Here is a 26,669-nt window from a genome sequence, read left to right as displayed (position 1 = left end):
CAGAAGTTTGTAATTAAAATGATCTTGCTGCCTTTGATTTTCTTCACTATCGAATTGAAGACTTATTTCATGGTGAGTCATTCAATCGACAGACTGTCTAATCACCCTCCTCATTTTGCAGCTAAAAAAAGCACAGAGAGATTAATCTGATTTGCTAAGATCACACAGCAAGTTTTCTTTCTCTAAGAAATTTGAAGAGTATAAGGTGAGCTGACAGACTGTAAGACATTTTAACCTTTTTGGAGCAGACATTTCTTGCAACACTGTTTGCTTAATGTTCACATCTTCTCTAGGAAGCTGTTACATGTAATGATGGATTTTTACTTCCTTTTGATTGCCATTAGACTTTTTTTTTTCCTTTGACACAGGGTCTCCCTATGTTGGAATCATGGGTCCAAGTGATGGTCCCTTCTCAGCCTCCTGAGTAGCTGGGACTACAGGTGTACATCTTAAAATTTTATTTCAAATTGCTTGACCTGTTACAAATTATATCATAGGACCAGTGTCAGAAGAACATGCTCTATAGTTATTATGGAAGAAATCTGAGGAGAATGTTTTAGCAGGTGGGGCTTGAACTATTCTATTACAAAATTACTTACTGCACATCTAGATCCAATAGGCATCTTGCCCACTTGCAGTCAGAATAGCTCCCTGACATGCCTTTTATTTTTATCATATCACATTTGCCAGTTTTTGCCATTATTTGCCAGCACCTAGGTAAAAACACATGACATGAAGGTTTATACATACAGTTAAAGTGATTCATTTAGGTGTTACTTGGCTTAAATTTCTTTTCTAGTCTTAGCATTTCTGCAATTCTTAAAGTGCAAAAGTGACAGTGTTAACATTAAATTGAGAGCTAGAGGAGATCATAGCATAGATAGTCGTTTAAAGCGATTTGCTACATTTTATGAGGTATATGGTACAGTAACAAGAAGGAGACAATTACATACCACTTAGCTTCCTCTAGTGTTCAGAAAGTAGCCTAGTGGTGTCTTGTCTGGTGTCCTGTCGCTACTTTACCAGTTGTGTACCTCAGCTGGAAATACCTAAGTAAATAGGAGAGTGCCTAACCCTCTGCCCCACCCACTTTCGTTTTCTACTCTGTGGTCCCTACTCCTGACCTAAGAAGAAAGAAAAAGATTGACACAAAGTGACTAAAACATAGTAGAATTGTACTATTTGAACTCTTAATCCTGAAAAAGAGATGAATAATTTATTAGAAAGCAACCAGTAAAGAACAGTGAAATCTGTAGAGGGAAAAAAATTGTTTTCATACTTAACTCTGGTAAAAACTTTAATGATCCAGGATCAAAAGACAAGGGAAAAGCAAACAAGTTTTCTCTCCCCTGACCCCACTATTGGGAATTGAACCAGGGCCTCCACACTGAGGAACATCCTGAGCATTTTTAATTATTTTTCAAGCCAGTCTCACTAAGTTTCCCGGCTAGGCTCAAACTGTTGATTCTTCTGCCTCAGCCTCTCAGAGTACTGAGATTAGCGATATGGTTAAACTTAATTGCTTTTATTACCTAGAACTTGATTAAACAGAAAGTTTCATGGTATGTTGGACAGTTTTTCAAATTGAATTTTTTTATAGCTCAAAGTAAAAAAACCTTTTGCAACCAGTACATACTACTAAATGTCATTAAAAATAGCCTTATGTCATAAATTTTTGATATTTTGTCTATTGTGGTGTTTGTTTTGGTCTTCATCCTAGCATGACCCACTGAATTGATTTCCAGACCTACTGAAACTACCCTCAATAGTTGAATGACACCACATTAGAGATTATTCCTGAAAAGTCAGTGATTGAAAAACGCAGCTTCTAAACCATTGATGCTAATTTCTTTTTAAGCACTAGGCGTGCCCTTTTACTATGCACTTTCATCATAAGCTCATTTTTGCTTGTTGAGGGATTAAAATTTTGTCTAGCAAATTTCATCATGTTTACTGTAGCCATTTTTTCTAGAGGGAGGGAAACAATTACCTCATGCCCATGATTTTTATTTTGGTAAGATGACTTCAGAATGTAAGATTTGAACTATTAAAGGTGCCAGAAACTGTGTTTGTAACTTCTTTTGCCTTGCCTGTCTGTATTTTGATAACATTTTAAAAATAATTATTGTCTTAATAAGTTTATTTACCTTGAGTATTTCATCTGTTTTATTGTTACTTAATTCTTTAAAATAAATGTTGTGGCCTGAGAATAATTAGAAAAAATGCTATCAAAATGTTCATTGGAAGGGGCTGGGGATTTAGCTCAGCGGCAAAGCGCCTGCCTGCCAAGCGCAAGGTCGTGAGTTCGGTTCCTGGTACCGGAGAAAAACCAAAAAAAAAAAAAAAAAATGTTCATTGGAGTTTTCAGGGAGGTTTGGGCATAGTTAAATTTTTCTTTATAACTGAATATTTACTCTTTTAAGTATCAAAAAATATTGGGCATGGTGGCACATGCCTGCAATCCCAGCACTCGGAGGATGAGGGAACAGGATCACTGTGAGTTGGAGACCAGCCTGGGCTACATAGTGAGCTCATGGCCAGCCTGAACTACGTAGCGAGACCTTGTCTAACAACAAAAAATAAACAAACAAAAAACTATGGTATGTGAAAAATTTTTTTTAATAGACTTTATGTTTCAGAACATTTTTAGGTTCACAGGAAAATTGAACAGAAGGTACAGAGATGTCCCATATGTCTCCTCATCAAATGTACAGCCTCCCTGTGATCAACACCCTCCCAGAGTGGTACATTTGTTGCTGTTGCCATCCAAGGTCCATCATGTACAGTCTTCTGAACTTAGGGTTCACTCTTGGTAGTATACATTCTGTGAGCTTAGGCAAATTTATAATGACATGTGCCCACCATTGTAGAATACACAAAGGTTGTATTGCCTTGTCCTTTCTGCACACCACCTAGTCATCCCTCTCCAACACACCAGCCCCAGCAACCCCTAATATTTTTCCTCTTTCCATAGTTCTGCCTTTTCCAGAATGGCATATAGTTGGAATCATAAAGTATGTCACATCATCCTAGTTCCTTGATAATCTGTGTTTAAAATATGTTTTCCCCAGTACAGATAGGAACTAAATATAATTTAACCTCCATGTGGCAATTGTCATTATAACCATCAATTGAAGTTCTGTGTTGAAATGAAAATTATGTAGGCTATCGTGTAGACATGTGTTGTCCAATCCAGGACCTCTAGCCACATGTGACTATTTTAACTTAAATGTGTAAATTAATTAAAATTAAATTTCAGTTCTTCAGTCACACCAGCCACAGTTCCAGTTTCTGTAGTCACATGTGACTAGTGGCTACCTTATTGACATCACATATGCTGAACATTTTCATCATGACAATTTTTTTTTTCTTTTTGTCTTTTTGAGTCAGGTTCTTGCTATGCAGTTCAGGCTGGCCTTGAGCTCACTTTGTAGCCCAGGCTGGTCTCGAACTCACAATGATCCTCCTGCCTCAGCCTCCCGAGTGTTGGGAGTACAGATGTGTGCCACCACGCCCAGCCACAAGAAATCTTTACAGATGACTATCTACTGTAACCAGGATCTCACTCCTTTTCTGTATTTCCATTCAGCCCCACCTCAGCCAGGGCAAATATGGGAAGCATTCACTTAGTGTGGCCTATTCTTGTACTTTAATAAATGGAACTATGTGATATATACATTTCATTTAATCTGGCTTTTTTTGCTCAAATAATTGCCTGTGAGATTGTAGACCTTTTATCAATGCATTTAACACCATTGAGATACTGTGCCAAAATTTATTCATCTTTGAATCTTCTATTGATAGACATTTGTGTAGTTTTCAGTTTGGGGCTAGTACAAATAGCACTGCTATATTTTGGAGAATGTGTATACACATTTCTGTAGTGGTGTGTAATTAGGAATAGAATGTTGGATCAAAAAGTATTTTCAGTGTTTTTTTTTTTGGTTTTTCTCCGGTACCGGGAACTGAACTCACGACCTTGCGCTTGCCAGGCAGGCGCTTTGCCACTGAGCTAAATCCCCAGCCCAGTATTTTCAGTGTTAATAAATATTGTTAGTTTACTAATTTATATTCCCACACCAGCAGTGTTAATGTTCCACATCCTCACTAGCCCTTTATATTTTCCATTTTCCTCATTTTATTTATTTATTTATTTATTTATTTATTTATTTTTTTGTTTTTTGCCGTACTGGGAACAGAACCCTGGGTCTTGGACCTGCTAGACAGGCTGGCTCTACCACTGAGGTGCATCCCCGCCTATGTCTCCCTGCCCCTTCTTTTCTTTTTGAAACAATCTTGCTAAATTGGCCATGACCTTGAGATGCTCCTGTCCTAGTCTCCTGAAAAGCTGAAATTAAATATGTGTGCCACCAGGCCCAATGTATCTTTCTCATTTTGGATATTCTGATGGCTGTGTAGTGTTATTACGCTGTGGTTTTAGTTTACATTTCCTTGATGCCCCTTACAGTTAAGCATATTTTTATATTTATTGATCATTTGATATCCTCAAGTTCAGTATCTGCTAAAATCTTGGCCCCATTGTATCTCTTTTTTTAACAGTTTTATTGTGATATACTTTGCATACCATAAAATTCAGTCTTTTAAAGTATACAGTTTGGTGTGTTTTTAGTATATTAACAAAGCTGTACAACTATCACTACCATCTAATTCCAGTGCTTTTTTTATTACTCCAGAAAGAAACCATCTCAGTAGAAGAGACTCCCCTTCATCTACCCATAATCCCTATGGATATGTCTATTCCGGACGTTTCCTGTAAATAGAATCATACAATACTTATGTGGTCTTTTGTGACTGGCTTCTTTCACTTAGCATGTTTTGAAGGTTCATTTGTGTCACAGTACATCAGTAAAGTACTTTATTCCCTTTTATGGCTGTAACACATTTTGTGTATGCATTCATTAGTTGAGAGATAATTGGGTTCTTTCTACTTTTTAATTATTAGGAACAATGCTGTTCTGAAATTTGTATGCAAGTTTCTGGGTGGAATGTATTTTTATTTCTCTTGGTTCTATGTTAAGAATGGAATTGCTGAGTCATATGTTAACTTCATGTTTAACATTTTGATGATCTGCCAAGCTATTCTCCACAGCAGCTGCTGCAGTTCACATTCCCACCAGCAGTGCATGAAGGTTCCAGTTTCTCTGCAATCTTACCTGACACTTGTTATTGTTTTTTTTATTTTTGACATTTTAGTGGATAAATAGTGTCTTATTGTGGTTTTATTATTTATTTATTTTGGTACTGGGGGCCTTGAAGCTGAGCCATAACCTCACCCCTTTTTCATTTTTTATGTTGAGGCAGGGCTCAAACTGGCCATTTTCCTGTCTCAGCTTCCTAGAATGTTGGGTTTATAGGGATGCAGAACCATGCCCAGCTTGTTTATGATTCTTAGTTTGCAGTAATTCAAGATTTGCTCTGAATACAGATACTTCGTTGGATATGTATCTTTTACTTTCTAATTGCTCAACTCCTTTCGATGATCAAAAATTCTTTGTTTTAATATAGTACAGTTTATCAACTTTTACATGTATATTTCTTATTTTTAAAAAATAAGAGGTGCTGAGCATGGGTAGCACATGCCTGCAGTACCAGCACGTGGGAGGCTGAGACAGGAGTATTACCACAAGTTCAAGGCCAGCTTGAACAACGTATATACTGAGTTCAAGGCCAACCTGAACTACATAGTGAGACCCTGTCTCAAAAAACAAAACCAAAGAGTAAGAGGTAGTTAAAAACAGTCAAAAAAATAGCCTAGTATCCAGATATTGGTTGGTTAAAAATATATATTCTTGGGTGTTGGTTGCAGAGGTAGGAAAACAAGTTTAAAGATTTGTAGGGCTCCTACAAAAGACTATGGGATTAGCTAAGTCTTTCATGAACTTTAACTGATTGAAACTTTACAGTATTATCTCTTACTTGTAAATGATGAAACCAAGACCCAGACAGGTAAACTTTCCCAGGCCTACACAGCTAATAAGTGGGCAAAAACCATGGTTTAAAACCAAATCGGTCTACTCCAAAACTATTATTTTTTCACTCTATGTTTTTATTATAGTATCATAATTAAAGATTTCTAAATTTCAAGTTTAACCTGTTTAAGTTGCTATGCTTCTTGGCACAGTAATACATGTTAAATGCCTATGGAGCCAAGTATATACTGACATTAAGAAGTTTAAAGGATACAGAGGGTAGATTAGCCATCTAGAGCTCTTACAGGAGACAGAAAGTATTAAAGTAGTAATCTGATGCCAGGGGGATTGGGTACCTAAGAGGCTTTTGTCATCGGATAAGATTGCAAGAGAAACTTACCTGTGTCAATGGTGTGTTTTGTGCTTTATTTTCCATGCTGTGAAATACAGGAAATTTCCTGTAACTGTACTAAGGCCAAAGAGAACATTTTCTAGGGCTCCCTCTGCTGGTTTCCAAGAGGTAATTAAGATACCTATTTTTCATAAATGTGCTTGTTAATAATAATATAAATGAATTTGAGAAAGAAATTAATTTCAAGGTCCATTAAAAACAGAATAGAAATTGAGGTTGGTGGAAATTAAATGGAAAAGCAATTGGAGAAAGGATGATTTAAGTTTACTTATTTTAGAATTCAAATTTAACTATTGAAACTTTTTGAATTATAGGAATAACACTTCTGATGGTTCAAACAAATAGCTTAAACTTTATACCCGGGAAAGTGCATGATAAGAATCAGTACATAGGGTTAGTGTTCTAAGTTGGTGATGACATTACAGAAGTGCTATCTCATCCCTTTTTTAACTAAAAAGTGAACTTTTACCAGTGTCAGTGAAGTCCACAGTTGATCAATAAACTGGTTAGGTTGTAAATAAAGTGCTATCAATGGTTATTTGGAAATATTCAGGTTTAATCAGATGATTAGGTGTGGAGCCTACTAAAGGAGAAACTGCTGTCTGGGGACACCTGGGGATCTGTGCCATTTCTGCCCTTTCACACCTGAAGTCTTTCACATCTAACTGATAGCCACATAATGTCCAGGCCTTGTACACCTAGTGGTGTGCCTCAGCCTCCCAAGTGCCAGGATTACAAGCCTGTGCCACCACGCCCGGCTCTATTTTGAAATTTAGCTTATAATTTTTGCTTTTCACTCTAGCAGTGTTTACTCTTTTTTTTAAATTTTAAAGAGAGAGGAAAAAAAAAAAACAACTACAAAGATAACGCAAAAACAATAAAAATGATACAGAATTTCAAAACAAGATAATAGGAAATTAATAATGCTTGTTATATTACATATTATTATCTCCCACGAAATTGCTCAGATTAGCAGATGCAGTGTTTACTTTTAACTTACTTGGCATTTTTCATTTTTGGTATTTTGTTTCTACAGGTACAAGAAAATTCCCCAGGACACAGAGCTGGATTGGAGCCTTTCTTTGACTTTATTGTTTCTATCAATGGTTCACGATTAGTAAGTCCACTTTTTTTGTAATTTTGTTTGTAGTACTTCCTAACCTTTTATCAGTGGGCCTTTATGTATTATCTCGGATGGGTTTTTATTAATGAGATATAAATATATAGCATATGATGCTAGCTTTTAGAAATACTGTAATAATGTATTAGTAAACATTAAAATTTCAAATCTATAATACTGTAGTGCATTCCATAGTTCAGTGATTATCTTAGAAGAGAATCCCTGGAGACTTTCACTTTATATGTTAAGTACTCACTTTTCATAAGCAGAAGAAATAATTAGGATGAGAAAGATCATTTTTTAAAAATGTCAGACTTTTGCAGCTTGTTGACAGATGGATTAATAAAGTGTCATTTACTTGTCAGTTTTCTTAGAGCTATGTTTCATGACAAATGATTTTGTCAGAACCAGACAGAGATTTTATCTAAAAGTGCAGAATTAAAGCCACTTTTTATAAATATTTTTCAGTTACCCATAATAAAGTCCTATAGGCAAGAAATTATATAATCTTGACAAAGGAAATTCCTGTGACACTAATTACTAAGTTAACTTATTTTTATATAACAATTTTAAGTTATTTTCATTACTTACCAATATCTCTGATATAATGTCTTTTATTCATTTATGTAATGAAATATTTAATATTATGTACCCATTTTCTTTTCTTTCTAGTTCTTAATAAATAACAAAGTATGTGTTTAGAAGTAGAGTCCGAAATTTAAATCTTTCAGATTTAAAAATCAGAGTTAATCCAACTTTGGTAATAATATGACTTCTTATGGAATATTATGTGTTCCATTACCAAACCCCTTGATCGCCTTAAATAATGTTGGGTTGCAAAATCCATAGTTAGCGTCTAGAAGAAAAGTCAATTTGAGTTGTTGTGCATATAAAAGTTGGGGTGTGTGTGTGTGTGTGTGTGTGTGTGTGTGGTACTAGGAATCAAACCCTAACCCTTTTTTATTTTTGTGACTATGTCTCCCTAAATTGCTCAGGCTGGGCTCAAACTTGGGACCCTCCTGCCTCATTTTCCCGGAGTGCTAGGATAACAGAAGTGTGCCACTATACCCACTTTTGAATTTCTTTTATGTTGATTATTAATATTGCTCTTTTAGGGATATTACTCTTTTAGATTAATATTACTCTTTTAGCATAGAATGCTTAAGCTAAAAATATAGTTAATATTGTTTTTATTTATTAGGGAATATAATTTCTATATGTCCACAGAATAAAGACAATGACACTCTTAAGGATCTACTGAAAGCAAATGTTGAAAAACCTGTAAAAATGCTCATCTATAGCAGCAAAACCTTGGAGTTGCGAGAGACATCAGTCACACCAAGCAACATGTGGGGTGGCCAGGGCTTACTGGGTGTGAGCATTCGTTTCTGCAGCTTTGACGGGGCAAATGAAAACGTTTGGCATGTGTTGGTAGGTATTGACCAGGAACGGTTGCTTGCATAGTAAGAAGCAGTGTAGGAAGAGGTGGTAACAATGGTCATCTATGGGTTGAGGAAATTGTAAGATTATTGTTAGGTTGGTTATTGTTGGATTGGAGATGATTATGTAGTTTCTAAAAATCGGCATTCACTGCTTTTCAAATATGGATTAACTTTTTTGAAAACTTTAATAAGAGAAGCAGATATAGAAGTTAAGAATTATTTTTCTAATGCCCTGTCCATTAAAAAAAAAATTAAGGCAAATAACTACAGAAATATTTTAAGTATTATATATTATATGGTTTTATACTTGAAAGTTTTAAATATATATATTCTCTAGTTTCTTACATCTGACGTTATCCCTTTCAACAGAAATTTGGGGATTTTTTAAACCACTGTAATTAAGAACTGTGACTATAAACCTTGGAAGGATAGGTATAGATATCCATATCCATATGTATATGTATTTATTAATTTGGGGGCATGTTTTGATGTTGTCCTAGGAAGTGGAATCAAATTCTCCTGCAGCACTGGCAGGTCTTAGACCTCACAGTGATTATATCATTGGAGCAGATACAGTCATGAATGAGGTAATCAGTGTTCATTAATAATTATTCAACATTTTCTCATTGATGGGTTTCTTCTTTCTTTTCTTTTCTTTTCTTTTCTTTTCTTTTCTTTTCTTTTCTTTCTTCTTCCTTCCTTCCTTTCTTCCTTTCTTCCTTTTTTCCTTTCTTTCTACAAGGTCTCACTACATAGTTCAGGCTGGCTTTGAGCTCACTATGTAGCCCAGGTTGGCCTCAGATTTGCAGTAATCCTCCTACTTCAGCCTCCTGAGTGCTGGAGTTACAGGCATGCACCACCACACCTGGCTTCCTCGTTGATGTTTGAATTCAGGAGGATATTTGCATACTTTACATTAAGGGTTAAAATCTTGTAGTTTGCTCATCAGGCTAGCTTAGACTTTGTGTTAAATGGATCTTCTGGGACATGTTTTATTGGGTGTAGCTATGATTAAAAATGCATACTGTGCGGCAGTTTTACACGTTTTGTGTGTGGTATGCAGAAGTCTCTTAGACATATCAAGACTAAGTCAAATCCTCTTTTTGGTCATTGATTTCTTTCTTTTTTTTGCTTCTTAAGGTAACAGAATTATCTTAACTGCTAGATCCTTTTCCTTTTCTGTTAGCTAGTGGAAGTATACGGTATTGAATCAAAACTGAGAAAAACAAGGTGTCCAGATTTTAATAATGGAAAATAAAGCAGCCAGCGATATAGTTCAGTGGCACAACACCTGCCTAGCAAGCACAAGGTCCTGAGTTTGATTCCTGGTACAAAAAAAAAAAAGAAAAAGCGAAGCTTAGGGTGGGAGAGTTTTAGTGAAAATGTCAGTTAGATCTCATAGAACAGAGCGAAGGGCCTTGCACCTAGTGGCTTTGTTTGGATTGTGTATTTAAACCTCATGTGCAGTGTTAGTTTGGGAAGAGTCCAAGGGCCTGGAAGCTGTATTTCTTAAAGATATTACCCAGATGATACTGATAGTGGCCAGGTTTGCAACCCACCATTCTAAAGTACCATAACTTAAAATCACTTCTCCTGTGATACTTCCACAGTCTGAAGATTTGTTCAGCCTTATCGAAACCCATGAAGCAAAGCCACTCAAGCTTTATGTGTACAACACAGACACCGATAACTGTCGAGAAGTGATTATTACACCAAATTCTGCATGGGGTGGAGAAGGCAGGTATGCTGGTTATTTTAGACTAAGTTATGACTGCTTCAACTTATATTCAGATGTGAACATTGATTGCTTTTATCATGAAATATTATTTATTATAATATTCTTTCAATAAAGAAGAGGTAGGCCGGGGATATAACTCAGTGGCATAGCGCCTGCCTGGCAAGTGTGAGGTTGTGAATTTGATTCCCAGTACAAAAAAAAACCAAGAAGAGTTGACCTAGCATATTGAAATCAGTAATTGGGGGGGCAGTACTGGGTGTGGAACCCAAGCACTTTGTACCACTGAACCACACCCCCAGCACTTTTTATTGAACTTAGGGTCTCACTAAGTTGTCCAGGCTGACAGCAAAACTAAGGATCTACCTGCCTCAGCCTCCAGAGTAGCTAAAATTACAGCTATGTGCTTCCATACTTAGGTTGAAACCTGATCATGGAGAGCCTTAAATACCATGGTCAGGTATGTGGACATACTTTGAGAGGGTATATTGTATTTGGAATTTATCAGTAGGCATTCTTTGGTCACAAACAGTAGAAACCAGCTGCACTATTTTCAGTGGACAAAAACTTACTGATATGGATTAGCTCATATAGTTAAGGAGACAGCTAAAGAACCAGATGTGGAAGGAGCAAGATGGTAGAAAGCTCTAGGAATTTAGATAAAAAGAGCTAATTGACAATACTGTTACCAATCTGCAGAAGGGATGAAGCCATTTTTGTGGTTTTCCATTCCTTTTTAAGATTTGCAGCCCTGGACAAGAAAAGTTGATAGGCCTGGCTTTGGTCATGAGCTGCTCCCTTGGGCAGGGCAGTCATCTCAATTGACAGTCCCACCAGCAATGCACACCGTGACAGAGAAGTAATTCCCCAAAGGGAAGAAGGAAAAGGGAATGTGAGGAAGCAGTGTGACCACATCGTTTAAGAAAAATGCCTCTGGTAGCAGTAGGAGGATGAATTAGAAGAAATCTAGATTAAATACGCATGACTGCTTTGTGTTGCATTCTGAAATAAAACTACGGGATGTGCAAATGATAGCATCATGAAAAAGTGCTTAGAGCTCTCAGTGTATCACCCATTCCACAAATGATTAAGTGTCGATCCGGTACCAGGAATTGTTAAGGCAATAAATGAACAAGGTCTCTGCCCCTACTGGCCTTAGCATTTTATTGAAGGAAATGGACAGTAAACAAATAAATATCCAGTGTATTAGGTAGTGATAAATGCTTACAGAGAAATGAAAGGGTACAGATAGTGTCCATGGTAGAGGGAAGCATGCTGTATTAAATAAGGCAGACAGTGGAGACTTCTAATAAGGTGGCATTATTTTAAAAAATGGATATATATGTGTTTATTTCAAAAACTCAAATCAAGCTGTGATTGATAATAATACCTTCAAGAAAAAAAAATTTTTTTTAAATGATCTTATAGCCTAGGATGTGGCATTGGATATGGTTATTTGCATCGAATACCTACACGCCCTTTTGAAGAAGGAAAGAAAATTTCTCTTCCAGGACAAATGACCGGTACACCTATCACTCCTCTTAAAGATGGGTTTACAGAGGTAAGATTACTGCCTGGTGGTTTCCACAAGACAAGCCCGATGTATTAATGTGCGTGGTGGTAGCACCGAGGTAGGGCAGGGGGGACGAGTTGAATATTGGCCCTCATGTTGAATTTGAGTTTTCTGGAAGATATCCAGGTAGAGTTTAGAAACGGAAATAGATTTTAGGAAAGAGCACAGGGGAAGTGACACAGACTTAGAAATCCCGAACAGAGAGGCCAGTTTAACCCTGTAAATGTTGAGAAGAGTTGCCAAGGCCTTGGGCCTATGTGGGTTTGAGGACCAAGTTTAGATTCTTGAAAACCTGGATAGGCAGTGAAAGGGGACTAAGTAAAGCTGTTCAGGTCAGAAGATGACACCTGAAGAAAAGGGTCGGGTGCTGCAGGGAAGCCAGGTGACAGGAGTGCAAAGATGGCCTGGCAAGAGCCATTCCAGAGAGCTGATGGGCAGCCACCACCAAGTCATGGGTGACGTAGTGCACAGAGAGCGAAAGGGGAGGGTGGCAGTGCTTAGTGCTCTGAGAAGCTTCTTGGAGAGGCGAGGAGAGCCCAGGGTTGTGTGGGCCTCCGGGCTGTTTATATGTTCCTCCGGCAGCATCCCGGGAGAGTTACTCTTGTCTGTACCACTGAGTAAAACAAGAAGAAACTACTAAAAACCCAAAAGGAAGATGTAAGGTGGGCCTGCTCCACTGTCATGTCACAGCATGCAGTTTGGCCCGCCCCAACCCTGAGGCGTGGGAGCTCGCGAGGAGCCTCACCGCTCTCACTTCCCATCCTCACTGCGTTCAGCGTCAGCGCTGGCACAGCTGCTGCTCCGACTCTGCCTGGCTGGCCTCCCCTATGCAACGCGCCCTCCCCCAGCGCGCCTCTGGGGGTCACTGAGAAGACTGGAGGTAGCACACAGCTAGGGAAAGGTGCAACGCAGGAGCTGTTGGAACACAGCCCAGCGCACAAAGCTGGCAGCAGTTGGAGTGTTCAGAAGTGACAGCACCATCCATAGAGTCCACAGAGATTCCACTGCCCTGAACAGTTATTCATGGATGAGAAAAGAGCTAATGAATCAAGGAGCTTAGAAAACCTGAGAATCTTTTTCCTCCCCTCTCCTCTCCTCCCTTCCCCTCCCCTCCCGTCTTCTCCTCTCCTGCAGAAGGACTTACTGTGTAGTACAGGCTGGCCTTGAGTTCACTTTGTAGCCCAGGCTGACCTCAAACTCACAGTGATTCTCCTGCCTCTGCCTTCCAAGCGCTAGGATGATAGGTGTGCGCCACCATGCCCTGCAGAAATCCTGAGAATCTTTAAGAAATATATTAAGACTTGCAGTTGATTTCTTCCATAAAAATAAAAGGTGTTTTTTTGTTTTGTTTAAACAATTGACTGAGAGTTCGGAGGGGGAAGCAGTGGTATTTAAGGGTGAAATAAAATAAGACAGTAGAGTCACTCCTGCTGCGGCAGTAGATAGGTCAGCGTATATAACGGGCTGGAAGCTGTGTCTAAAGCAGGAAAGTGATGGGCTGGAGGGATGTTTCCGGTGCATGGCACCCGCTGTGCACCAGTGGCAGCAGGCAGAGCCTGGAGGTAGAGGGCCAGGGGAACCCTGCACAGCCAGTGTGTGACCCAAGTGTATATGTGAAGGATGGGGGAGAGCCGTGATTTGTGTACTCTTAAGTAACTTTGTTTTCCCCCCTTTTTGAAGGTCCAGCTGTCCTCAGTCAATCCCCCATCTCTGTCACCACCAGGAACTGCAGGAGTTGAACAGAGTCTGTCTGGACTTTCTATTAGCTCAACTCCACCAGTTGTCAGCAGTGTTCTCAGTACGGGTATGGAGGAATACTTACTCTGTTTTCAAGCTCGTTTGTCTTACGTGACCTTGCATAGCATCTTACCAAGTAACGTCTGTGTGCCTTGAAAGCTGTAAATATGCTGTGTTGACGCATGTGTCCTGCCTGTGAAACCTAGTACTAAATCACCATGCTCATCCACACCAGGTCAGCATTTAAACCTGTTCTCTGTATGATTTAGACCTGGGCTTCTCTCAGACTATATGTACAGTGTAGAGTTAGGCTTTTGCCTCTCAGTTCTCTTAACAGCTCTCTTTGCCAGTGTCCTGGCTGGTGGGCACAGGGGTTGAAGAGGATAAGCAGGATACCGTTCCTTTCTGCTCAGCCTTACTCACGGGACATATTCCTAGTTCTCCCCTTTATTTTTTGTTCTTCCTGATGTAGACCCTTTTTTGTTCGTTTTCATTCTTTTTCTTTTTTAGTTTTTTTGAGACGGGGTCTCACTGTGCAGTTCAGATTGGCCATGAACTCACTCTGTAGCCCAGGCTGGTCTCTAACTTGCAGCAGTCCTCCTGCCTCAGCCTCCTGAGTGCTGCAATTACAGACATGCACCACCACACCCAGCTGTTTTCATGCTTTTTTAACATAGCTTTATGGAGATAGAATTGCTATCATACAGTTCACCCATTTAAAGTATGCAGGTTTTTAGGGTATTTGCAGAGTTGTACAATCAATACCTCAATCAACTTTAGAAGATTTCATTGTACTCAAAGAAACTTTCTACCCAACTTCAATCACTGCTTGCTTTTGTGCAGTGTTCCAGGGCCAGGCAGCTGATCAGCTCTCTGTCTTTGTGTGGACTTGCCCAGTCTGGACATTTGTGAATACGTGTGGTCTTTTGACCTGGTGTTCTTCACTCAGCAGATTTTCAAGGCTCGCTGATGTAGCGTATGTTACTACTTCATTTTTATTGCTAACAGTGTTCCATCATAGGGCTGTACCATGTTTTCTTTATCTGTGCTTTAGTTGGGAGATATTTAAGATGTGTTTCTACTTTTTGGTGTTTATGAATAATGCTGCTGTGAACATTTCTGTATAAGTTTTTACACTGACATGTTTTTATTATATGCCTGGGAGTGGAATTATTAAGTCTTGATACACAATTCTTAACTTAGTATGTTGGTGAATTATATTCTTCCTTTTTTCTAATCTTCTGTTTCCTGGTTTTCATTCTTCATAATCCCAAGAACATATCAATAAATGTTGAGTGAGTAAATGAAATACTGACATGTTTTAGTTTAGTTGAGTTCATATATAATGAAGTACATATATGTGTGTGTGTGTGTGTGTGTGTGTGTGTGTGTATATATATATATTTTTTTTTTTTTTTTTGAGACAGTCTCACAATGTATTTCAGTTCAGGCTGGCCTTGAACTCATAGGGATCCTCCTGCCTCAGCCTCCCACATCTGGCAATTTGAGCTGTTTTAAATATTTGTGCTCAGAATTTGCTTATACTCTATTTTGTTCTGGAATGGACTTCAAATAATCCACCAAGAAGCAGTAGTAAAATGAGCAGTATAGTATCTTAAAGTTGGTTCCCTAACTTTAAGTCCCAGCTCCTTTCAGGATCTTATTTTTTTCCCAGAAATACATTTTTTTCTAGATAAAATTTAAAATTTCAGACAGCAATGGTGAAGTAGATAATGAACCCCCATGACCCAGCCTCATCAGTCTTTAGAACAGTGACGTAACCACCCAACCCTTCCTCTGCTGATTTCTTGCCCGACTTTATTGAGATGTACTATATTTTGTATGCCCTGAAATTAACTCACTGCAAGTGTACAACTCTGTGATTTTTAGTGACTTTTAATAAATTTATAGAGCTGTGTCATTCCTACAATCTAATTTTAAAACACCTCCTAGATGGAATCAAATATTGATGTCATCGGTCAGGCACTGTTGGAAGGGAGCTTAGAGTTTATTTCGTTCAAACAGTGCCTGAGTCCTTTTTATGATGTTAAAGTGTTTTTATTACATCCCATCAAGTAGCCTTCTATTTTATTCCTGAACAGACCTGGAAAAGGTGGGCTGGGTTCTTTCCAAGGCAGCGGGCCCTCCTGTAGCGGAATAATTCTTACCTATTTTAGAGTGTTGTAGGTGCCTTGTGATAACAGCTCTTTTGATGGTAGGACAGAGCTAACGTCTCTGGCTTCTGTGTGACGTTTTTAATCTTCCTTCATTACACTGTAGTTACATTGGTATCCTCTTACCCACAATGCATTGAGGACCCTGGTGTTTACACTGCCAAGGAATGACCTCTTGAATATTAAAGACCAAAATGTAAACAAAGTAGTAGTTGCTCACAGGAGACTAAAAGAAATTGACATCTTCACTTTTGAGTAAATCAGTCTTAAAGACTAAAATGTTCTAGCGTCATGATGTGAGAAACAACATTTTGTTAGGCATTTATTTTTCCATCTTCACTGTTCAGTACAGTATGTTGCTTGCAAAGGAGCCCAAGTAATACCTGTGGTGATACGATGGTGTTTGTTTTTTAAACTTTGTAGATTTGAAAGTTTTTGATGATGAAATTTTTAGAAAATTAAGATGTATTTGGAAATAGCATTAATATTGTGACCTTTTTGGTACCCTCTCCCTCTTCCTGTCCACCTTCTTAGCTTGATTTTTCTTTAGAGGATTTGTTTTACATGCTATAGATTTTACTTATTTGATACTCTGTCTTCTGTCCTTTTCCTGCTCCTCATTAGAATGTAAATTGCATAAAGGTTGTGCTTTCTGTTCCTTCATGCTGTAAAGAGTCTAGTACAATGTCTAATTATTATAAGTATCCCGCAAAACTTGGAATGAATACATACATCAACCAACCATCCTACTTTGTTGAAAATGTGGTAAAAGCACAGAACTCTCTTGTCAAAAAATATTGAGTATCAGCTAGGTGTGGTGGAACACAGGTGTAATCCCAGCACTCTGAGAGGGTGAAGTAGAGGATCGAAAGTTCTAGCCCAGCCTAGGCAGTTTAGCAATTTGTTGAGAATCTGTCTTAAAAGAAAAAATAACAAAAGGACTAAGGATGTAACTTAGTGCAGAGACCCTGGGTTCAATCCCAAGGACAACCAGGAAAAAAGAAAAGTTATATATAGTTTTAGGATCTGTGCATTTGTTCTCATATTTGAAATTATGCATTCTGGGGTCCATGGAGCCCTTGCCGGTGCTTTAGCTAGGCTTTTTTTTTTTTTGGCACACCTCTAGTTTCTACAGGAAAGTAAATAAATAAAAAATGGTATGCACAATTCTTTCTTTAGGCACAATTTTTTTCTGCTACCATATTTAAGCAGGTCTCTGAGAGGTCTATAAGGGTACAGTAAGGTTTGAGCACCCTTACCTGAAATGCTTGGGAAGTGTTTATTTGGCCCTGTACACCTGGAGTTGCTGGGGACCATGTGTTCCTGCTTTTAAGAAAATAGCATAATGAGATATCCTGGGGATGGAATCTGAGTCTAAACGTAAAACACATTTGTGTTTCATATACACGTGTACACATAGCCTGAAGGGAATTTTACACAGTAATTTTAGTGCATCTGTGTTTGGACTTCCATCTATCACATTAGGTCAGGTGTGGAGTTTTCCACTTATTTTCAGCCTTAGAAGCATCTCAGATTTTGGGGTTTTCAGATTAAGGGTGCTTGTCTTGTATTACTGTTGGTTTTTTTTCGGTTTTGTTTGTTTATTGTACCAGGAATCTTACCTTGTGGCTTGCCAGGCAGGCATTGTATTACTGTTGTTTTGACATCACAAAACCTCCCAGTTGAGTAAGCAGTAAACTTGGATAGATAGCTCTTTTATCAAGTGGCATCCTGAGGGTCACTGGTGCATGGAGAATAACGTAACCTCCTCTCAGCACCATCATACAGATGGGGATGTGTTAGACTGCACAGGACTATCGTAGAACCCAAGGCCAAAGGAAACAGTTATCCAGGTCATTGCCTCTTTCACAGCCCAGCATTCACTGATTCACCGAGTAGAGGGTTCCCCAGCCACCCTGAGCTTACAAGGCCCCTTAATTCAGGAGCCCGGGAGAGTGGCTAGAATCTTTGTGTCCCACTTCCAAATTTTTAAGATAGTTTCCTCATCTGGCCTGTGCAAACCTCTTGTCAAGTAAATTTAGCTTGGAGGAATGAAGTTGCACAGTCTCCCTCCCTTTTTTGTTGTTTTGGTTTGTTAGACAGGGTCTCACTGTATAGTTCAGGCTGGCCTAGTCCCACCCTTTTAACCAGGCTGTGGTTAAGGTCTTTGCTGTGGGCAGAGAAGCTGGATCACTCTGAAGACTGGTGCAGATTCGGAAATGCACCCAGAAGTGGGAAGCAAAGCAGATGGGGCCGTGGAGGGCAGGGCTGAGGAGTGTCCTGTTACAGTCTGTTCTTGGATGCTGAACATGCTAGAAAAATTTTTTAAATGTTATGCTTTTATTTTAGGTGTACCAACAGTGCCGTTGTTGCCGCCTCAAGTAAACCAGTCCCTCGCCCCTGTGCCACCAGTGAACCCAGCTACTACATTACCAAGTAAGCAGCAGAGCACACAGATGTGTGTCGTGATAATGTTTGCATCTGGAATCGCCTCATAAGACACCTGAGTAGTGACTGTGTAGGCCTCAGTCATCAGTGAAGCAGGGATGTTAACTAGCAGCTAGTTAGCTGCAGTCTGCGGTTCCTGTCCCAGCTGCGGTGCGGCACGACCCCCGGCCCCACTCCCACCAGGCTGCCTACCCAGGAAGGAGGCGTGTGCAGAAGTCCGTTCTCAAGCCTCCCTGGTTGGAGCTTTGTGATTGCTGCTCACTGAGTCTCCTGGAAGAGAGGGTTCCTTACTTGGGTCTTCAGTAGCCGTGCCTTGTTTACTTTTCCCCTTGCTGAGACAAAATATGCCCAGCGTTAAGGGAGCAGAGGGTTATTTAGTTCACAGTTTGTGGAGGTTTCAGTCCGTCATCGCTGGCTTCAGGGCAGGGTGGCTTTGCAGAGGAGAACAGTTCATGGCTGGCAGAAGACAGTAAAATCAACCACGGGACCTTACCAGCATCTTTCTGCCCCTCTTACACTCTGTCTACGGTTTAGGGTGGTGCCAGTCCAATTGGCTAACTAATCACACACCGCACACTCTAGATTCAGACACCTCTGAAAGAGCGCTATGACCTTATGAGGCTTTGGAGGGACACCTAGACACAGATCATAATAAGCCATGACATTACAGTTTTGTGTATTTCTCTTAATTGTTCCCAGTGAAAACTAAGTCCCTTTATATACTTGACAGCAGTCAAACATTATTTCAGTGATTAAGCATATTTTCACATTGAGGGCCTAAATGTGTGGCTAAAGATGTCATCGCTTGGGGATGTGGAGCGGGGAGCCAAGCGTGCACACATGTGGGCAGTGGTGCCTGTGGGGAACTGGGGTATAGGGAATGTGGGGATTCCCGTCACTACTCTTACAGCTGTTAAGTCTGAAGTTATCTCAGAATAAAAAAGAAAGCTGGAGAAGCTGCAAGCCTCAACCATCAAAGAAAAGTCCAGTTCAACTTAACTATTGTAACTGCTGGAATAAATCAGCCTTTTCTCCCAGGCAGTTAGGCCACCATCATTCTTGCTGCAGAGCTGTAAGAGTATTTGCTGCTATTTTAATCTTTATTTAGCTGTTTAATCACTTAGGTATAGAAGCATATTTCAGTCGGATGAGATTTCGTGGTAATGCTCTCCATCATACGAAACTGCCACACAGAAAGTGACGTTGCTCTGGTGTTACACGTGGCAGTAGCGAGCGTGCCTTTCAGTGCACAGGCCTTTCTCCCCCAGGGGAAGTGACTGCTCTTTTGTTCTTTTCTGCCCTCGGCCCAGGTCTGATGCCTTTGCCTGCAGGACTGCCTGACCTTCCCAGCCTCCCCAACCTCAACCTCCCCACGCCGCACCTCATGCCAGGCCTTGGCTTACCCGAGCTCGGGAGCACAGGTACGGTGCCATCTTCCCTGGGAAGAGCATCCTGTAGTTCAGTTTTTATCAGGACAGGGCAAGTCGATGGAGCACATTGCAGCCACTTCCCGTAAACGTTAATCTTTTTTATTTAAAAAGCTTAAAAATAAAAGAGGAGGAAAGAACATCTGTGTGACTCTCCTCCGCCTCCTCCCACTGTTCCCCTCTCCCTGCTCCCTCACAGCTGAAGCGCCAGAAGGGCCAGTTGTGGGAACAGAGTAAACTGGCACAGTGAAGCGGGGTACAGTTCGCCTAGTGGGGCGTGTGGGTCCCCGCGTTCTCTTGGTGGTCCGGGTAGCTGGCAGCAGGGCAGTAGTGGTGCCCACGTTGCTCAGCCTAGGCTGGGCACTAGGACCGGAAACTCGGGCTGTGAAACGGTCATCCTGGGCCAGCCAGCTGAGCTTGTTACTTGAAATATTCCCATCATGCATGAGCAAGCGTTTTCATAAATAAAACACGGAGGGGAGATGGCAGATGGGCAGAGCGTGTTCCCTTAGATTTTGTGCAGGGATGAAGAGGAAGCAGCATCACCTCCCAGATCTGCTCTTAGAGCTCCTGACTACTCTGAAATGGCCTGTGGGTGATGCCCTGGCGAGACCGACTGCACCCAGTGCTGGTTGTCGCTGTCGCACTCCTGCCTGGATTGTCCCTTTATCCGTCGTGTAACACCATCTGTAGGTGTCCGCTGACTCAGTTTTCAGCACCGAGGAAGTCAGTCCTAGGAAACTCGGACCACTAGCGTCTACCGCTAGCACTCTGCCTGCTTTGGCTTTTGTGCTGTGTGTGCTTGGTCTTCCTCTGCCCTTTCCCTGAATTCAGCAGGCTCTAAGAGCAGTAAGGGTTTCTCTAGGCGGCGGTTGCCTGAACGTTTGTTTACAACCAGCTTTCTTTGTTGACATACTGTTACCCTTTCTGCAGGGTGAAATGATGAGACGAGCCCCACGTGCATACAGGGTGCATATAGTATATACACATAGTATAGTTCACATTTAGCATGCGTAGTCACGTATACGCAGTCATGGATCCCAGGGCCACCCCCAGCGTGGGGTCCCTGCGGCCAGACCTCTCCCACGCCCTCCTTCTGCAGCCCCCTGGTCCCAGCCAGGGCGGCTGGAGGTCAGCTTGCAGCTCGTCTGGGGAAGTGGGAGCCTCTTGCCCACACCCAGTGGGGCCACATCGCCTGCCAGGTGAGCCTGCTGTCCGTCTAGCCTGGAAGGCCCTGTCCTCCCCTGAGCCTCCCCTCAGTGCCGAGCCCAGGTGATGCCCCGGAACCCTTGCCCTAGCCAGCCGCTATCACAAGGGATAAATACTTAGCTGTCATGGTCTCCGGCTGGAGGTGAGCAAAGGTTATGGTTTGTGTCCTGTCCTTAGCTTCAGTGTCCTTCACGAGATGCAGATAGCGGCTGTGTCGCATAGTGACTGCTCTGTTAGTGCTGGGAGGATGTGTGAGCTGTGCCATTTCTGTCCTAGGTTTGCCACCTCTTCCTGCCTTGCCTCCTCGAAATTTACCTGGCATCGCACCTCTCCCCATGCCAGCCGAGTTCCTCTCATCATTCCCCTTGGTTCCAGAGGGCCCTTCCGCAGCCAGCTCAGGAGAGCTGCTGTCCTCCCTCCCGCCCGCCGGCAGCCCCCCTTCCAACCCCATCACGACTACTGCAAAGGCAGACGAGGCCGCTGCGCTCGCTGTGGATGTGACGCCCCCTGCTGCCAAGGCCCCCAGCACTGTGGAGGACAGAGCCGGGAACTCCACCCCAGCCAGCGAGAGGCCCGCATCTGCTGTCTCGGATGCAAACGCATCTGATTCACCTTAACTTTGAACCGTTCTTCAGAACCAGAGTGGTGTATTTATTTAACCACGGAAGCTGTCTGGAAATGTAAACTATCATTAATTTCATACTAGTTTGTACTGTATCTGTAGGCATCGTGTAAATAATTCTAAGGGGAAAACTAAGCAAGAAGATGTGAGCTTGTATCCTGCCAAGTTGGGGCAGGGTCCGTCGCAGGGCAGGAATGTTCAGAAAGTGCTTGTACTTTAAACAACCAAAAAGAATTGTGAGGGTGGCCTGCCACCAGGCATCCCCTGCCACCCTGGGGTGTGCGTCCTTGGGAAAGGAGGTGCCGGGGTATCCACTAGGTTCCTTGCCCCCTGCTGCTCCTTCTGTACGCAACGGAATATTTTACGCCTACTGCTCACATGCAGCATTTCTTTACTCTGTAAATCGTTCACAAGAGTGCAGACCACTTCACTAAACTGTAAAAGGAAACGATGCTTTACTTTTGGTCTCTGTGAGTCACATCTCTATTAAGGTTTACACAAAAATTCCAGTTGAAGCTGTTTTAAAGGTACACGGTGTGCACTATTAATTGAACATCTTTTTATTCAGCCTATACACAGATCCTTGTTTCAGCTCTCAGAATCACTCAGACAACATTTTGTAACTGCTGCTGTTGCTTTATACGTCCACCATCCTGATGGCATTTAAAGAAAAATAAAGGAGATGTTCCATAGTTTTAAAGCAGAAGGTGGCACTTGTAGCTACTTACAATACAGGTGGACTGGGAAGGCAGAGATACAGCAATAAATAACAGCAATTTTAGTTTTCTTCTTGTGTTACATTTAAATTACAGCCCGGTTGCCATGTGTACACTTGTTCCCCATTTACCCACATCTTCAAAGTAATTAAGTTTGGTTGTTCTGAGATGGTAAGTTACCAAAAACTGATCTATTGAAATGTGTTAAATGCACAATATATCCCTTTTTGAAATAAGATGGAAGTAGTTAGCAGGTCGTTGACCCGGTACTGGTAGACACCAACTCCCTGTAGCGGGCGGAGGCCATCACCGAGGTGACAGCACGTGTCCTTCATCTCTCTCTGCTCAGCTGGAAGCTGGTGACAGCGCCAGCCGGCACCTCTGGCAGGAGCCCAGCACTGGCCGGTTTTTAGGCGCCATCCATCCATCCCTGGAACCAACTCTGTACTTGGAGTTGAATGATGAAAAAGACCTCAGCTCTCTATAATCACGTCTTCTGTTTGCATGATAAATATTTTTAGAATATTTGTTCTAGTTGGCCGTCATACTTTTGCAAAGGAGCTTAGAACAGTAGAGAAAATATTCACAAGCATATATTTTTTTCACAAGCAATTTTAAATGGTGGTACTTTTTTACTTTCCAGGACAGGGAACACTGGGAAAGTTCATACTTTCCAGAAGATATTCACAGAAAACAGCAAGTGTTGAGGTCCCTTAGTAGAAAGCGAGTGAGTGCTTTGCAAGTTTCACAAAATGGTTTAATGGCAATGGCTGCAGCGCCGTGGTTTTGAACTCTCCAAGTCACAGTTTTCCTTTGAGCAAGTTGGCGCCCTGCACCGTCTCGTGAGGAGAGACGGCAGGGGCAGCGTGGGGGGCGGGCGAGGGCTCCGCACCCAGCGGAGGGGCTGCACAGACCCGGCCTAGACCTGCTCCCGGATCTCCCTGCAGTGGGAAGCATTCGCGTGCTCTCCACTTTCCTCAGGAAATCCTTTGGTCTTTTTTCTTTTTTGGTGGTGGGAATGGGACCCAGACCTTGTAGTGCTGGGCACACGCATTACCATGAGGCCGCACCCCTGCCCCTTAGTTTCAGACTTCATATAAAAAACCTTTTTCCCCAGTATTGGGGATGCTAGGCAAGTGCTCTACCACTAAGCCAGCCCTGGTTTCAGACTGTAGACAGTAGAACCTGTGCTGGGTTCCAGAAACGTACAGGGCAGTGACCCTGACCGCGGCCGCTCCCTGTGCAGGACAGGCGAGGAGCAGTGCCCGGGCTCCCCAGGGTAAGAGCTCCGGTCAGAGACGCTGCTCCGCACAGCCACCGAGGGGAGAGCCCTGCTCAGAGGGACCGTGGGAACCCGGGCCAGACATGCAGAGGACGGTAAATTGGATTAAGTTCAGGTGGATTCGATTCTCAAATCCCGATAGTGGTTTGAACAAGAAAGCCTGCTCCTCGTGTTCAGATAGGGCAGTCCTCTGAGGGTGATGTGGCCCAACAGTGTCAGACCCTGGCTTGGCTTCGTCTTGTTCCGCCGACACTGAGGGTGCATTCAGATGGCGGCTGGACCCCAGGCCTTTTGTCCTCCAGCCAGGAGACCAGGGAGCCCACCTTCCTTTAGGGCGCTTGGGAGATTGGAGCCCGTGACCATGTCTAGCTGAAAGGCTGGGAAACGTGGCCTCTGGCTCTGGGCCATCCTTGGTGTCGTCACTGCAGAGGAGATGGGACAGGCCGGGAGGGACAATGAGAAGCCACTCGGCCCCATCATCTGCCCACGATCGGAGTGAACAGAAAAGGCACTGAAGGCGAGGGCGCTGAGGGGAGGGCAGGCGGCCACGGGGTCGTGCGCCATGGACTTGTTGAGGCAGAGAGGTTAGAAGTCAGGCGCTTGGGTGTCAGGCTGGACCCTGTGGCCTGGCGCTTGCTTCCCAGGGGAGCCCTGAAGGACGACTCCAGGGGAAGTGAGCAGTGAGCTTCAGGAGAGACTGGAAACAGCCCTGCTGTCACCCAAGGCCACAGCGTAGCCGAGATCCTGAATCTGTGATGATAACTTCTTTTCCCTGTTCGTTTCTTCTGTTCTCTCTTAACTCATCACTGAATTGCTTACCTAGAACAGCTGCACTTAGCGCATTCCCTGAGAACGCTGAAGACCTAGAAGGGGCTCCCTGCGCCGTTCCTTCATGAGGCTCCAGCAGAAGCCCTACTGGTCACGCGTGCAGCAGAGCTGGGAAGCCCAGGACGTGCGGGCCCGCCTTGAAGGGACTTGGGAGTGGGGGAAATTAGGCAGCTTCGAGGGCCTTTGTGCATGGAGGCGCGCGCGGGGACAGTGGCTGCTCTGAAGGCTTTGCCGGGCCTGCGCTCAGCAGGTGGAGAAGGGGCTAAAAATTCAAGGGTGTGTCCTGTTGTGACCTCAGTCTGTTGGCTATGGGATACATTTATTTTATTAGATACGTTTATTTTATTAGAAAATAAAATGCATCTTATTTCAATGGTTTGTTAAAAACTTTCTTAGAGAGGGTCCCTCTTCTTTACAAGTTTGGTTCTGACACGGGGTCTGGCTATGTAGCCTAGGCTGGATTCAAACTCGGAACACACCCCCCGCCCCGCCCGCGCCGTGTCAGCCTTCCAGATGCTGGGTGTTACAATTAATAGCTGGATGTCTCCCGAGAGCCTGATGCACTTACAGGTGGGGCTGTTGGGAGGTGATTGAATCACTGCCGGTCAGTGGATTGGTGCCCCGGTGAGGTTGCTGTAGCTAAGCGTGATTTGGGAGGTGGGTCACCAGGGGCACGGCCTGGGCTTATTTCCTCCTCCCTTCATCTCCCTCTGCTTGCCCCACTGTGCCCTGAGCAAGTCTGCTCCGACAGCCCCTTGTCGCGCCGGCCTGCCTTAGAGCCAGCCCACTGCGGACTGAAACCTCTACAAACTGTGAGCCACACTAGATCATTCCTCCTTAGAGCGGTAGGTATGGGGTATTGTGCCCAGGACTAGAAAGTAACTAAGGCCCTAGGATTGCAAGCTTTAGGGAAGGCCAGGGCTCCCCGTAAGCCCTGAAGGCTTTCCCCTTGAGTTAGGTCTCAGGCCTGTCAACTACAATACAGTTCCTGGCTCTTAGCATGTTTAAAAACATCCCCAAGGAAGGAGGGGCGAGACAGCGCAAGCCCTGACGTTTCTCCCCCCCGTGTAATAACTGAGTCAGCTCTGTAACTGGGGTGCTGTGTGGGGGTGGATAAAGAAAGGTCATTGTCTACCAAGTTACCACTGAGGAGCGATCCTTTTAGCACTGTTTTTTTTTGAAACAGGACCTTGCTGTGTAGCCCAGACTGACCTCAGATTCATGGGGATCCTGCTCAGCCTCCTGAGTGCTGAGGCTATAGTTGTGCGGCACCACACCCGGCTTATCACTCACATTTCTTGTGTGAGATTTAGGAAGAACAATTTCCGGCATGACTAATCAGTGTTTTTAAAAAGTCCTGTTGAAGAATGGGGAATGCACACCATAGCTAATTATTCAAACTCGAGAGCAGTAGGTTGGTGGAAGGGCAGGGGGACTCACTGGGTTTTGGGTGCTGGCATCTGTTAGAGATGGTTTGTAGCGTTTTTTTCTTGTCTTGAACAAAGAATTGGACAAACAAGTGCAAATAGTAGAGATTGGTGTTCTGTTTATTAAACATAGGAAGAGATTCGTGTTCTGTTCGGGCCAAGTACGAGTAGGAAAAGAAGGGCACCCTACTCCACAGGAGAGGGCTGCCGTGAAAGAGCACAGTAGTGGAGAGCTCAACACAGGCTCCCTGTTGGATTTTCCCCTCCTCATAGGCTTCAGATCTAGGCCAGCCTATGCCAAACCTGCTCAGATTCTCGCAAAAGTCCACTTACAGGGCTTTGGGGGGTGTTCTGCACATGTGCCCTGGGATTCTGTAGTTAACAGATCAGGCCTACTTCCCAGCCAGCCCACCACACCCTAATCTCCTGCCTCACCACCACCACCACCACCCCCCCAGGCTGGGAGGGAGCGGGAAGTGCTCACAAGGATGCCACAGAGGGTCAGGAATGGTTTCCACCTGTTAGGTGCAACTGAGAGGTGAGAGGTGAAGAAACCACTGCCTCCCCAGGGAGTGACATGAACACAG

General features: G+C 42.8%; 1 protein-coding gene across 1 annotated transcript in view; it reads left to right on the top strand.

The window, feature by feature from the left end:
* Gorasp2 (golgi reassembly stacking protein 2, 55kDa) overlaps positions 1-22,615 on the top strand; it is a 29,004-nt gene extending 6,389 nt beyond the window's left edge. The window contains exons 2-10 of the mRNA XM_005393241.2: positions 7,379-7,459; positions 8,690-8,893; positions 9,405-9,491; positions 10,515-10,645; positions 12,068-12,200; positions 13,893-14,016; positions 18,473-18,559; positions 19,882-19,992; positions 21,484-22,615. Coding sequence (XP_005393298.1) covers positions 7,379-7,459; positions 8,690-8,893; positions 9,405-9,491; positions 10,515-10,645; positions 12,068-12,200; positions 13,893-14,016; positions 18,473-18,559; positions 19,882-19,992; positions 21,484-21,824 — 1,299 coding nt within the window. The 3' untranslated portion in view covers positions 21,825-22,615. The remainder of the gene's footprint in view (positions 1-7,378; positions 7,460-8,689; positions 8,894-9,404; positions 9,492-10,514; positions 10,646-12,067; positions 12,201-13,892; positions 14,017-18,472; positions 18,560-19,881; positions 19,993-21,483) is intronic.
* The last annotated feature ends 4,054 nt before the right edge of the window (positions 22,616-26,669 follow it).

The sequence above is a fragment of the Chinchilla lanigera genome, unplaced genomic scaffold, assembly GCF_000276665.1.
Source record: "Chinchilla lanigera isolate Chin_1 unplaced genomic scaffold, ChiLan1.0 scaffold00048, whole genome shotgun sequence".
Classification (NCBI taxonomy): Eukaryota; Metazoa; Chordata; class Mammalia; order Rodentia; family Chinchillidae; genus Chinchilla; species Chinchilla lanigera.
This window is presented reverse-complemented; position numbering and strand designations above follow the sequence as displayed.